The 15,150-nt window shown below is 32.2% G+C and overlaps 1 protein-coding gene and 1 long non-coding RNA gene across 4 annotated transcripts; both read left to right on the top strand.

Moving 5' to 3' along the window:
- Positions 1 to 971: 971 nt before the first annotated feature.
- Positions 972 to 8,676, top strand: LOC107950587 (uncharacterized). 3 transcript variants are annotated; one of them, XR_005911129.1, is made up of 5 exons: positions 972 to 1,485; positions 1,590 to 1,826; positions 1,926 to 2,261; positions 2,372 to 2,471; positions 8,077 to 8,676. It is a non-coding gene; the product is annotated as an uncharacterized lncRNA (long non-coding RNA). The 3 variants fall into 3 exon arrangements; XR_001698119.2 differs by having other exon boundaries at positions 1,590 to 2,261; positions 8,077 to 8,675; XR_005911131.1 differs by lacking the exon at positions 8,077 to 8,676 and adding an exon at positions 7,639 to 7,853 and having other exon boundaries at positions 1,590 to 2,261.
- A 2,797-nt stretch (positions 8,677 to 11,473) lies between these two features.
- LOC107950588 (non-functional pseudokinase ZED1) lies at positions 11,474 to 13,021 on the top strand. Its single transcript, XM_016885466.2, has 2 exons — positions 11,474 to 11,722; positions 11,863 to 13,021. The coding sequence occupies exon 2, from the start codon at positions 11,874 to 11,876 to the stop codon at positions 12,894 to 12,896; it is 1,023 nt and encodes a 340-aa protein (XP_016740955.1). The 5' UTR covers positions 11,474 to 11,722; positions 11,863 to 11,873; the 3' UTR covers positions 12,897 to 13,021.
- Positions 13,022 to 15,150: the final 2,129 nt, after the last annotated feature.

The raw sequence follows: 15,150 nt of genomic DNA, 5'->3' as shown, positions 1-15,150 counted from the left end.
AAATTTGCAATGGTATTTTTCAAAGCAGGAAAGTGAACCACTTTTTCCGTAAGACAACAGCCCACCAGACAAAGATCATAGCCTGATTTTTGTAGAATAATCTTTTCCCCGAATTGCAAGACTTCTTCTTCCTCATCTTCAAGGCATAGATCTGCCATGTCTTTCTCCATCGATCAATCGTTCTTAGTGTGCCTACTACTCTCTTGACACCGACTTGATTATAAAACAACTACGATCAGACTTCTTTTAATCTTGGCTTGTAATCAATTAATTTGTTATGAAAGTAAGCAGAATCGTAATTGACAAAGAAAAACCTTAGAAATTTCCTTACTGAATTAGCAAACGATTTTATGCTATCAAAGTAGACCTCTATAAAAAATGTATTTTTATATAACTATTTTAAATAATATTTTAAATTCTTCTTAACATTTTGTTTTCTTTTCAAATATCATTTAATTAAGAATTCATTTATATTATAAATAACTAGATATCCATTATTTTTTATTCATTAAAATTTAATACATTAATTATCATCATTTAAATATATGAATTTTGAAGTCATCCTTTAGAATGTTTTTTTTATAATTTGGGATTAGGGTGAGATTGCCAGGATGTTGGATAATAGTAAATACCAAAAGAATACTGGAAACCCAATTGATGACAATTTGAATATTAAAATTATTTTACAATATCTTTAAAAAAATTTTGAATAAAATTTGGGACTTTGCATTAAAAATGGGTCCTGGCCTGAAGTTCATTACAAAAGCAAAATAAGAAAAGAAAACCTAAACCTACAAAACCGGACTCACTATTCCTCCTAAAACATATACCTATACCTAGCCCAAACCCAATTTTTCTTAAGCCCACCAGGCCCCTATTTCGATACCCCCAATGCCTAGTATCGTTATTTGAGGTAGCCTCCACTATTTTCAACATCTTAAATACCCTTTATTATTTCCGAGGCTCTCCCATTGATTACTTGCACCGTTTCTATAAACTTTCTGCTAAACCCCTCTTCTGTCTTTTCATATGCCATGCTCCCCCTTACTCTTATTTTTGCCCTTATCTACAAAAATTTCCTTCAACTTCTTGCTTCATTTTCACAACTGTTCCCCATGTCTGTCAATCCTCTTGTCTCCTTTTGATGCTGCCAGACTCCTCACATCTTTCTCTAGTGTTAACATGGCCTTCCTCGGTAGTTGATGTCCCAAGTTGGTAATCCTTAGACTTTCAATTTCTCATCTTACAAGTTCATGAACAACCTTGTTACCAAATCTAGATATTTCTGAAAATGACACTCTTCAAATCCTCTGCTTAATATTTGTATATCCTGTATGTACGAACATAGTACTGATCGATCCTCTTTTAATGCCTTTACTCATCAAATAACATTGAGTGCATCTCCTTCAATGACTACCCATCGGAGGCCCATTTCTAACCCCGCCTAAACTTCCTGTAGACAGGCTATTGCCTCTGTCGTGAAAGGTGTAAATACTCTCTCATTAACTATCATTTTGGCACCCAAGTTTTCTCTTTTTGAGTTCTTACATATTATACATGTTTCTGACTGCTTCCTTTGTTTATTGTAGGCCCCACCAAAGTTTATTTTGGTTATACTCTGGTCTAGTGGTTTCCAGTGTTCACTGTTAGTGATCCTCCTTCATATGTTATTCTTTACTATTGACCATTCCTCTATATATTTCCTTATAAAGCATACTATCTTTGTGGTTGATTGTTGTATTTTGTCATGCAACATTCTATTTCATCCTATCCAAATCACCCATATGGTAGCAAATAAGAGTTGTTTCTGCTTGCCACTACTTTTAGTAAGTTGACCCCTTTATCCATTCCTATAAAGTCTCATTTGATGTTGTTCCCAGCATCCCGAACTCAAGTTTTGACCATACTCTTTTATTGCATGACAGTCCACAAATGCATGCTCCAAAGTCTTTGTTCCCTTCCTGCATCTTGGACACAGCACCGAGTTACTGATTCTTCTATTGTATAGGTTTCTAAATGTAGGGATATAGTTGTATATTTTCCAGTTTGTTGTATGTCAAAGATTACTGTAATATTCTTTGCATGGGTCATCATTGTTAGCCATTTCTAGGTTTTTATTTTTCGTCAATAAGTTTCTGTAACCACTCATTACTGTGTATTCCCTCGTAAGTTCTCCACTCCAAACCCTTCTATCCTCCAGTGGGTGTTTTGCCAAAGGAATGTACAGGATCGCCTCTTCCTCTTTGTTACTAAAAATTCTGGTAATTACTTTCTCTTTCCACTGTCTTAAATTTAAATCAATCAAGTTTACCACTTTTGTTACACTATGATCATTGACTGACTCTTGAACTCTTTGGTTTTCCAATCCAAGAACCCAGACATCTTGCCAAATTGAGATGTTATCACCATTACCAACTCTCTAGGCCATACTATATTGCAAGACTTTCCCTATTGCCCAAATGCTTCGCCAGGTATATGAAAGGCAGTTTCTTAACTCTACTTGCATAAAGTCTGTATTAAGATAATATTTAGCCTTAAATTTCTTTGCTAATAACGAATCGAGATACTCCAATAATCGTCAGCCTTGTTTTGCGAGAAGGGCCACATTAAACTCGGAAGCCCATCCCACTATCCTCCTTTAACACGCATAATTTACTCTAATTGCATCAATGCATTCCTTGCTTCCCCTTCCGTTTTTGCTACCAAAACTTACACATAATCTATTCCATTTCTCAGCATAAAGAATTTGGTAAAAGAAAGCACGACATAGTATAGATTGGGATTGCTTATAACACACTTTTAATAAATACCTCTCTCCCACACTGTGACAGTGCCTTAACGCACCCATTATTAACACGTTCTGCCATCTTGTCCTTTAAACCCTAAAAACTCTTCTATTTTTCTACCACATTCGACAAACCTAGATACTTTTCTAGTTCCTGCAAACATCTTACCAGCAAGGCTCATGAAATTAATTCTCTCTATCGTCTCGGACTATTAGAACTAAAAAATAAAGCAAATTTGTCCAAATTAACCTTTTGCCTCAACTTGCACTTGTAGTTCTCAAAAACACCTTTCAACTCGTTTACCCCTCGCATTATAACCTCTTCGAACAAAATGCAATCATCCATAAAAAGTAGATAGGTCATCTCCGGGACCCTTTTACTTACCTTCACTCCTATTATTTTTCTTCCCTTACTAGCCATTCTCATTAACATTGAGAGTTCCTCCCCACAGATTAAAAATAAATAGGGGCTAAGAGGGTTACCTTGTCTTAGCCTCTATTCAATTTGAACTTCTCCCCTATTTCTCCATTTAAAAAAACCAAATAAGAAACGAAATTAATACATCTCATTATGAAATTAATCCACCTTACATTAAATCCTATTTTTACCATAATTTATTGTATAAATCCTCATTCCACCTTGCTCATATCGAGCTTAAGCGAAAACAAACCTGCATTCCCTACTCTCTTCTGCTTGAGCATATGCGAAATCTCATAAGCAAGGAAAACATTATCAATAATAATTCTTCTTGGTACAAAAGCATTTTATGCTTTATCAATACATACATCAAGCACTTTTCGAAATTGATTAGCCACCACTTGTGAGATAATTTTGTATAAAATAGAACAAAGGCTAATAGGTCTAAAATCTCTTAAATTACCTAGTCTAGAAGTTTTCAGAATTAACATAATTAGCATAGAGTTAATATCTTCCAAAGACTCATCTTCGTTGAGAATGTTAAGACAGAACTCCTCCACTTCTTTACCACTGATATGCCAAAATTTTTGAAAAGATAGAGCAAGGAATCCATTGGCCCCTACTGCCTTAAGTGGGGCCATCTCTTTTAATGCTGATATGATTTCCTCAATAGTGTATTATGCTATTAACATCTTATTCATTTCTCCCGTTATGCTCTTCTCAACTCCTTCAAGACCTCGCATCACTTCTCCCCTTCCATCTAATATGAATAGATTTGAGAAATACTCCTTCGCTACTTCGACCATCTCCTCCGTATTGGTTGCAAACGTGCTATCCTCTCTTTTAAGTTCCTTTATATTATTTGTTCTTCATCTCTATAAGGTAAACCTATGAAAAAAAGTTGTATTTCGGTTCTCATTCTCCAATTCATCTTTGCCCTTTATTCCCAATATAATTTCATCTTGTCAATTTCCATGTTGAGTTCTAATTTTGTTTCAATAAGATCACCAAGAATAGTGTCCATTCGATCCTCTTTCTTGAGCTCATTCATTCTTTCCTTTAGGTCCTTTATCTTTCCAACTTTCTTCCTTCCCAACTTACTCGTCCATTTTATTAAGCCCGTCCCCACCATCTTAAGACGCTTCGGAACACTCAAATTACTACCCTCCTATAACTCTTCTATCTCTTTTTCACATGATTCCTCAAGTAACTACCACTATTTAAATAAAAAAATATTATATTTGGGGTCTCTGATTATCAAGCTCTATTTTCAATAACGAAGGGCAATGATTCGAAAAAGAATGTTCCAAATACTTGACCCTGTACTTAGGAAATAACTCTCACCATTCCATATTAGCCACAAAGCAATCGGACCTCTCATTATATTATTGTTCTTAAAATTACCCCTCTCCCAAGTATACCAATGACCAGTAAACCCTACATCCTCCAATTAACATTGATCCAACGTTTCCTTGATTTCTCTCATTTGTTCTCCATCTCTTACCACACCTCTCTTCTTCTCAAAAGAGTATAAACTTTCATTAAAATCACCACCCACTATCTATGGGTGCCTCGAATTCTGCCCTAATGATTTTAATAAATTTCAAGTCGTTTCCTTGAATCTAAAGTCAGGAAACTCATAAAAGCCTATAAAACTCCATTGCCTACCAACGGACTCATCTTCCACCTCCTCATTAATGTGATTTTTCAAAAAAAACTATTTAACTAACTTTACTTCCTTCCACCCATCTTAAATTCAATCCTCCTCTTATACATTCTATCGATACGTCAATCCCATTGTAGTAATCATATCTTTGCTTGACACACTCCATTCTTCTGCTATCAAGTTTGGTCTCTATCAAAAAGACCATGTGGGGATGACCGGCTTTCAACACATGCTGAAACCTCCTACAAGCCCAAGGATTCCCCAATCCTTGGACATTTCAACATAAGATTTTCATTACTGTCGGTCAGTCGACCTCATAGCGGTTGCCGATCTTTTTGTTTGATTGACTGACCCTTGACCCCTCGAGCATTCAATTGTATCTATTTCATCCTCTAAATTTGGATGTCCCACTCTTTGTCTCTTCTTACCCTTCAGCTCTGCTAATAGACTATATTTTTCTAATTGTGTTCTCAATCTTTCCTTTAGATCTCCTATAAACTGATCATCTCTCCTAACACCCCTTTTGTTCATCCTTCTAAATTAAAACCTAGAATTAGATTCACTTGTCTTCCCCCCTCAAGTTTTGGATTCATCTACTCACCTTCCCTTCTTCCATCATTTTGCTCCATCTTTCCAAACTTGCTTCCTTTCAACCTACTACCTGTGTCCTCTGTAATATCTCGTTTTTAGTAAAATCAGAATAATGGTTTCGAGACTACAAATCTGAGTTCAGAAGGAAAATTATTTTAATATTATCACATGGTCTGCATTATGATAGGAAAGTCGTATAAAAATTTTGTTAATAAAATTTTACCAATTACATGTTTAATTGATAAAATGAACAAATTGTATAAAATGCAAAATTTGAGTTCTAGTAGCTATAAGTATCAAATAACTATGAAATTCAAAATTAGATTTCCTTACATGGAAAATAGACCATTAAGAAGAGTTAGTAGATAAGTATGATGATTCATCCATGGAAATTTAAGAAAAGAAAATGACTAAATTGGAAAGTAAAAATAATAAAAGATGATAAGTAAATAATGAAAATATCATCTTTTTCATCATCTTTTCCAAATTTTTTTTATGAAAACCCTAGCTAAGAGAAAAGAACTCAAGCAAGCTTACTTGGTTTAATTGGGTAAGTAATCTTGTCCTGTTTTTAGTAATTTTTATATTTTTGAGATCGTAATAACTTAATCTATCTATCTCGGGGATTAATTTGCAAAGTTATCAAAGTACTAGGGTTTTGCCATGGATGAATATGCATGAATTATGAAATTTATGGTAGAAAATGAAAGGTTATTGATAGATAAACAACTTTTGTAAAGTGAATTTTGACGAAATTGTGATTTAGGGACAAAATTATAAAGATGTAAAATTTACGAAAATTTTTTAATATTATGAATTTAATGGGATACAAATGTTTCATGTAAAAATCGGTTAGGCTTGGAATAAGAATTAAATTACATGAATTTTATTTTCCGAGCCTAAGGATAAAATTGTAATTAATTAAAATATAGGGGCAAAATAGTAATTTTGCCTAAGATGTGAATTTGATTGAATTGAATGTGAGTTGTATTAAATATATGTTAAATTCATTCGTATAAATTCAGATAACTTAAATATGAACATAGATCGAGGAAAAAAAAGTGTCAGATTAGTAGGATTTTGTGTATACGAACAATTGTCAAGGTAAGTTCGTGTAACTAAATTGTGTATATTTATATGTTTGAATTAAATGTTGTATATCTGAATTGTATAAATGTTATATATATGAAATTAATCACATATCCGACAAAACTCGATAAATGTCAAGTCCCGTTTGATAAATAAAATTCGATGGATACAAGATTTTCCGTATTGGTTGTAGTCCTGCATATGTTGTGGACACACCATAGCTCAAAATAACGTCCTGTTATTGGCCCTCTTGAGTTTCCCGTTATATGGTTCTTGTGAGCTTCTTGTTAATAGCTCTTTAGAGCATCTTGATCGGTTGTGATCCTACATGGGTTGTAGGCATACCGCAGCTCTTATGAGCTTTCCGTTATATGGCTTTTTATGAGATTTTTGATTAAAGGTTCTTTGTGAGCTTCCTGATTAATGGCTTTCCTGAGCTTCTCGATATGGCTCACTTGAACTTCCCGATATATGGCTATCTAGAGCTTCTCGTTAATGGCTCTTCGGAGCTACCCATTATTGGCTCGCATGAGCTTCCCGATTATGACTCTTATGATCTTTCTGTTATATAACTTGGATAAGCTTTCCGTTACATGGCTCACACGAGCTTCCCGTTATATGGCTCGAAAGAAGGCTTCCCGATTATGTGCTTTAAGGAGTACTCTCGAATATGAATTGGCGAATTACAATTCGTACACTTCATGTGTACTACCCTTGTATCCATTGATATTTTAAATGATTCAACGGGTAAAGTTCTGATATGAGATGATATGAATTGAAGATGAATTACTATAAGAAGTACTTGAAATACAAAGATATGATATGTACATGTTCATGGATACTTGAAATGATAAATACTTGTATGCGGAAATTAAATATTGATGAGCTAATACATGTTTCTTGATATTCATGTGAGTTTTGTGACTAACATTCTTGATGAGGATATATGTGTTTAGGTTATTAGCCAAATTGTTTGGATGCATTTTTGTGTGCTTACCTTAAATGTAAATGAATGGTAAGTTTATTTTCTGTTATACGAATTTATTAAGCATTAAATGTTTACTCTGTTTTATTTCCTCTATTTTATAGTATTTCGAAAGCTCATTGGGTTGGAAGCTTGATGGAGATACCTCACACTATCCATTAGCTCGTTTTGGTATAAATAGTAAATTAAATTTAGGGTTATAATGACATGTATAGGCTAAAAGTGGTTAAGAATGACATGTATGTGTTTGGTTGAAATTAGCCATTAGTATGGCTTGTAATTGGTATATTTTGATATGTAAAAAGTGGCCTTAATGTGTTGATGTGTGTCTGAAATGGATAAATGATAGAAATCATAAAGGCATATTGAGGATTGGTTTGAGATAGTATAAGTTTGGTAGAATATGCATATATGTATGTATGGTTGTTTTGGTAAGTTTGTACACTTGGTTATATAAGATATTATATCATGTAAAAGACTTGATCTTGATTGGTTTTGAATGTCTTGTATTGGCTTGATAATGTATTTAAGTGTTTATGTAGGTGAAAGGCAAGATTGGGTGAGAAATATGGCTTGGAAATGCCCTTATTTCGTTTATACGGGCAAAGACATGGGCGTGTGACACATGGCCTAGCACATGGGCGTGTGTCTTGGCTGTGTATCCATACCCTTATTTCGAATGCCCACGCGGCCTGAGATACAGGCATATGTCCTCTGCACCAAGAAAAAAATTTTAAAATTTCGTGGAAAATTCTCTAAATACCAGGTTTAGTCCCGACTTATTTTTGATGTATGTTTTGAGCCTCGTGGACTTATAGAAGGGACTTTATGAATAATAACTGACATGAATGTTAAATGATATGAAATGTTTTTATTTGATTTGTGTATTCCGGTAATGCTTTGTAACCCTGTTCTGGCAATGGATACAGGTCAGGGATGTTACATCCTCCTTAAGTTATACGCTTGTGAAAAAATTTGATTTGTTTTTTTGCACCCTCAAAAATGTATCTTAACCTAATTCTAGGTCATGCACCTTTGCTTTTAACTCGTAGTGGACAGAAACCATCCTCATGGCCCAATCAACCACATAAAAAAACAAAACAAAGTCAACTTTTCATATTGGAATCTCGCATAAAACTGTTTTCCACTAGGTGTCACTAATTTCTTCCTCCTCTTCAATGGAACCCTCACATCCACCAATCTCGTATTCTCATATAACTCTAGTATCCCTTCCCTATCTGCCTTGCATCATATTCAATAAAAGACCCAATAAAGTCACCAAATTGCTTAGCAACCATCTTCGACATTATTCTTGGTAACAGATCATGAATCTGTACCCAGAAAAAAAAAGAATAAGTCAATGGCACCTCCATCGGGTCCTCATCCTCCAATAGCCTGTGAAAAACTAGCAGATGGTTATTAAAGGTCCATGGTGCCCCTTTTATCACTTTTTCAATGTCCACATCATGAAAGAATTTAAATAAAAATCTCTTCTCCCCCAGATCTGAGATAACTACGCCACCAATTGGGTGCCAAACATTAGCCAGCGTATTCTTCATGGCTTGAAAGTTTACCATTCTCGTTGTCATGAAACACCCTACCAAACAAAATTCTTATTCCACCTCCTCTTCCACATCCTCATCCACCGCCCAGATTTCCTCCTCCACAACATGAATTCTTAAATTTGCTAAATTGTCTTCTATCATAATGATTCGGTAAAAAACAAACTAAACGCTCCTATACTCAATTAATCAGAGTTCTACGCCAAAAACACCCAATCCCTAATTAACTAGAAACAAAAGTCTTAACAGCTCCTTCAGCTTTAGTAAACCGAATTAGAAAAGAACTGCCATTACGACAGAGGGAATTTAAAAGTGTAATTTAATATCTTTAAATTTAGTATGACTGTTAATATCAAAGGGTTTTAAGTAAATTTGTTAATTATTGATGTCCAATCAATTCGTGATATTAATATATCAATCTATTTTAATATAATTTTATATGTAATTAAAAAAAACATATTTTACAAACTCAACAAAAGTTGTTGATGAGCCTTAGTTTTGTTATATATATGAATTCTTGAGAGGAACATAAGTCAGATAATGTCTTCAATTGAAATTTTATTTTTTAATTTATCGAAATCTTAAATAATTTAATTGAATGAGAGTGAGTGGGTGTCTTAAAGTACCTCTGTACGTTGATAATGGTGGTAGAACGATCGCAAAGCAAGAATAAAAGAAAAATGAGAACACACAGATTTTACATGAAAACCCTTTCGAGAAAAAACTACGGACAAAAGAGGAGAAATTCACTAATATTGAAAAACGAATGAAACAAGAGGGGTTTCGATTATATCTATTTAAGGGTTGAAAAACCTTATTCTAATCAAAGTCAAATAGAAGAAGAATAGTTCTATATGAATTCAACTTGTGCTATATGGTCCGTATCGCAGGGGCTCCGCCCATGCACCGTTGGTCACAACCCCAGTCCAATTTTGTGCTTAATGTACGGCCCTCGGCCTTTCGCCCTCACAAATCCCCTTATTTTGCCACTACATTTAATTCTTTTACAAGTGACGGGATTCGAGTTACACAATTTATAACAGCCTCAATAAACAAAATCATATCTAATTAAAAAACTCACACATAATTTACAATAGTTTCCTAAGACAACGAAGTTATCATTAACTTTGGTTTGAAATCATGTTTCCTTTTTTTTTTTGTAAATTACAATAACAAGGCAAAGCTCAAACAACCAACCTGAAACGGTGAACACCCTTGACCATCAGGCCATCTCATGGGGTTTGCTTAAAATAATGTTTTGCTCTTTCTATTATGTAATATAGCACTTTTAATGGAAAGAAATTTCAACCATTTATCATAATTTAATATTATTAAAGAAATCTTTTACTATTCGAGCTTAACTTAATTTAAAATTAAACAATTTAATTTAAATATTATTTATGGTATAAATATTGCGAATAATATTTAAAATTTTCATATAGAATAAAAGAATTCAATTTTTTAAAAATTATATAAGTAATTTTTTTCTATAAATTAAAGTTTTATTATTGAAATGTGGATAGTATTAAGTAAGATGATTAAAAAAGATAAAAATTATTTTGTATTACAAAAAACACAAGGTTACATTAAAAAAAGTAAAATGCAAAATTTGTATTTAATATTATAATGAGTGTTTTAATGTTATGAATATAATGAAAATATTGATATATAAATGTAGCTATTTAATTGATTAAAAAGGTGATAGATATGTTAAGTTAATAAAATTAGCGAGATTTAAACTAAAATTTTATTAAATTTATTCTACCAAATTACGATTTTATAAAAGAATGTGAAGTTAAAAGGAGATCAAACATAATTTATTATATTTTAATACATTGAAATATGAATAAAAATAAATTTTAAGTGTATTTAGTTGAAAAGAAAAGTGAGAAGTTTTTATCTATGCTTAAAAACAAATCATTTTAGATTGAGAAAATAAAAGAATGTATTTTTAACATTTTCATTTTCATCCTTTCGTCTTTAAACTCTTCTTAGCAATTAAGGAAAATAAATTAATATTTTCTTTCAATTTTTTAATCTTTCCTACCAAGTATATCAATGTATATTTTCTTTCTAGTTTTCTACTTCTTTAAACTTTCTTCTTCTTCTTTTTCAATTTTCTTTCTACTCTACCTAGCAAATTAATCATACAACACATTTAGTATTTCTTTATTGCTAGTCAAGTAAGATTGAGGTGGTTTTGTTACGAGGTTTAAGTCTCATCATGAGTAAAAATATCATATGTGGGTTCTCTATCAAATTTATTTTGGGTAAGTTTCCTAAATATGCAAAGCTACTACTTGTGTTTATTATTACACTGGGCCATGGATCTCACCATCAATGATACGCCTGCCAAAACCTAGTTCTGAGATTGAAGTAACACTGAGATGAAATTGAAACAGTGAATTTGGACCCAAATTTGTGAGCAATGGGCTAAGTGGTGATCCAATGGATTTATTATGCCAATGGTACCTTATCAATTCTTGAAAAGAGAAAGTCAGAGAAAGCTGCCTGCCTTTTTATTGGTCTTAATGTAAGCTTCCTGAGATCGACTCTAATGCCTGGTCTGACTTTTATCATCTTCCTGCGGTTTTCACTTTCTCCCCCTTTTTTTCTGCCATTTTAGGTGCTTGCCTCTTCTGCTATTTTACTCTCTTTTTAATCTGTATAATAATTAAAGTATTGTCAAATGCAATCAATTAGAAGAAAATTGTCTTTTTTTGCTATTTTCCCGATGTATTAGTCTCTAATTTAGCATCTTTGCAGGTATTTATTGAATGTTGAAGGAAGGGGAGATGGGATCATGTTTCAGAATAAAAAGGCAAGGCAAGGATGAGGGACCATTGTTGAAGAATGGGAGTATGTTATTAGAAAAGCTTATTGCCTCATCTGATGGTAAATGTAATCCTATTTGTACTTTCTCCGCCGAGGAGCTGAGCGAAGCAACGAAAGGTTACGATGTCGGTCAGGAAATTTCGAGGTACGTTCATTTCGTGTTATACAAAGGCTTTCTGCGTGGTCGGGAGCTATCTGTGAAACGGTACGGAAGCTATAACAAATGCCTTGAAACAGCTATCACAGATATAGTAATTAGCTCACAAATGAGTGTGCACAAGAATGTTCTAAAACTCATTGGATGCTGCTTAGAGACTCAAAATCCAGTGCTTGTTTATGAATATGGTGGTGAAAAGAATCTCCAAAGATTAATGTTTGATGTTAGTGATGGGCAACTTGAGCCATTAACATGGAAGTCTAGAATAAAGATTGCAATGGATATTGCTAATGCAGTCGCATATCTCCATACTGCCTTGTCCAGGCCTGTTATTCATCGAGGGCTTTCGTTGATATCGATAGTAATAGATACGAATTATGTTGCTAAGCTTGCTGATTTCTCGCTCTCCGTGGCAATTCCGAAAGGAAAATCGCATGTCGTAGAAGATGCCATCTCCGGGGTAGTTGGGTATATAGCACCTGAGGTTTTGGAATGCAAAATAAATGAAAAGGCTGATGTTTATAGTTTTGGCATACTGTTACTTGAGCTTTTAACTAGAAGAAAATCTGGGGATCATAGTGTGGAGGAAGCACCCTTTAGAGCATTTGTGTCGAATTATGTCGAAAGCAATCGGTTAACCGAAATTGTGGATCAAAGTATTTTGAGTGAAAGAATCAATGGTAATGAGTTGGTAAGTTTGGCGAAGATTGCACTTTGTTGTACACAAGAAAATCCCGAGAATCGACCGATGATAACTGATGTTGCAAAACAGCTTAGGCAACTCAATAAAGATTGTAAGCTTTGTTAGCTCAGTAGCTCCAATTATGGTGTATGATACTTATACTGGCACTTGATCTTGAGTCCAGGGAACATAGGTTGCCTTAATCTGTAATACAATACTGAACTCACTGCAATCAACAACAACCTTCTGCAGCTTTCAATATTGTTTACCCATTTTGCTATAGATTAAATTATGCTAAAAGGAAACAGGACTCCTGAAACTTCCAAGCAAAAAGCAAAGGTTAAGTTATGCAGCAATCCGGATTTAATCTTTATACTTTAATTTGATATTTTTAATTTATGTATTTTTAGATTTTAAAATTTTAATTCTGACCAAACGGTAGTTATTGAATTAACTATGCTATTTTTAAGATCTTATACGACAAACATATTATTATATATGTAATGTCATGTTAACTTGTTATTTTACATATTACAATATTTCACTATAATGGTCAAGTTTCTTGGACAACCGAATCTTTATGTTTTATTTTAACATCTATAACACCTTTTCACTTATAATAGCAATATCCATAATTATGAAGTTCAATCTTATACCATCACATTGTCTAAACTTTTAAGTAAAATTATAGTTATTTCATATAAGCAAGTCTATTAATTATCATTTATTAAATGAAAATTATATTAATTAAAATATTATTTCAACAAAATGACTAAATTTCATGTAGAAAAATCTACTAATCATATTTTATTAAATAGAAATAATCTTCCATAAATGGAATTAAAGACATCAATTCAATAAAACTATTAAGTTCCTTAATTAAATATTCTACCATGAATTTAGAACATCATAAACTTATAAATTGATTACTTGAATTTAATTACTCATGATAGATTAATTAATTTAATTTGAGAACTCATATTGGTTAATTGAACTTGTTAGATCTATAAACTTTATAATTAATCATGTGAAAAAAATGTAAAATAAATATGCATAAAAGCAATAATACATGCACCTGCTATACATTTTTAAATTTGTTGATTTGATTTTCGCTTTCTTTTTTTTTTTTAAACATAATTCTCACTTTCTTTATTTTATAGAAATACATTATATGAATTCTACAGTAAGTTTACAACAGTTGTTTCTCTATAACAACAACTTCTCTAAAACAGACAAAATTTAAGTAGACAAATGGGACTATTGTAGAGAGGGTTGACTGTACTTGTAATAATAATTTAATGGGTTTAACAATTGTAGTTTAGGCTTCAAAAAAAAATATAGAGGCTAAGAACGATCCAATTAGAAAACATAAACTAAATTCACAACTTTAATGGTTGTTGTTTTGTTACATTCAATGTTTCATGAGAAGGAAGTAACTTAATTATCACTTTTACCATTATTGGATGAAGATTGATATTGTGTCAAATTGACATATTTATGTGTTTTATTTTGATAAATTTTTGGGCACGATACTACTAATTTTAGTGTTTATTGCCTAATTTCTATGTAAGTGCAATACGAATTCAAAATATAGACAAGTGAAAAATTTGGACATGAGAATAGTAATTTGACTACAAGGTTTTTTAGATGTTAGGATTATTTTATTTTTATTTAAATATTATTTATAAAGATATTTTTAGGAGTTTAATTGAGATTAAGTTTTATTTTTTATATTTTATTTAGATAAATATTTAATTTTATTTATAAGAATTTATGTAGGAATAAAATACTAAGTAATAATTTTTAGCTTAAAAACTGAAAATTAGAAGAGCCGGGGACATCTTTCTGTAAGATAATAGCTTTTCTTTCTTTCTTTTTTGATTTGGATTTTGTGCCTCTCTCTGTTTCTATTCTTTTTGTTTTATTAAATTTTATTTTTATTATTTCTTTGTTTAGTAAATTATGACTATTAACTAAATTATATTCTAGCCAAAGGTCGATTAAATCTTAATGTTGAGTTGTGAGATCCGAAATCATATTTAATTCTTTTTATTTGTATATTTATTTTTTCTCTGGTTCGAAAGATAGATAGGATTATCTAATAGTATTGTTTTTAGCCTTGTTTCAAGAAAGATCCCTTATTTGAGTTGAGTTCTTCTAATTCGCAAGGCAACTGACAAATTAAATTGTGAAAATATTTTTTTGGGATTATTCTTTTGGTATGAATTACTCGTTAGACGATTACTACAATTAATTTACAATTAAAGAAGAATTGGTGATCGCTTATAAGTGAACCACATATCCTAATTCTTTTTCAGTAGGTCCTTAATACCACCAACAATAGCAGAAGATTCTTGTGCATTATCCAAGCCATTGATTT

This window comes from Gossypium hirsutum, chromosome D03 (genome assembly GCF_007990345.1).
Source record: "Gossypium hirsutum isolate 1008001.06 chromosome D03, Gossypium_hirsutum_v2.1, whole genome shotgun sequence".
NCBI lineage: Eukaryota > Viridiplantae > Streptophyta > Magnoliopsida > Malvales > Malvaceae > Gossypium > Gossypium hirsutum.
The sequence above is the reverse complement of the archived record's forward strand: the minus strand, read 5'-3'. Positions and strand labels throughout refer to the sequence as shown.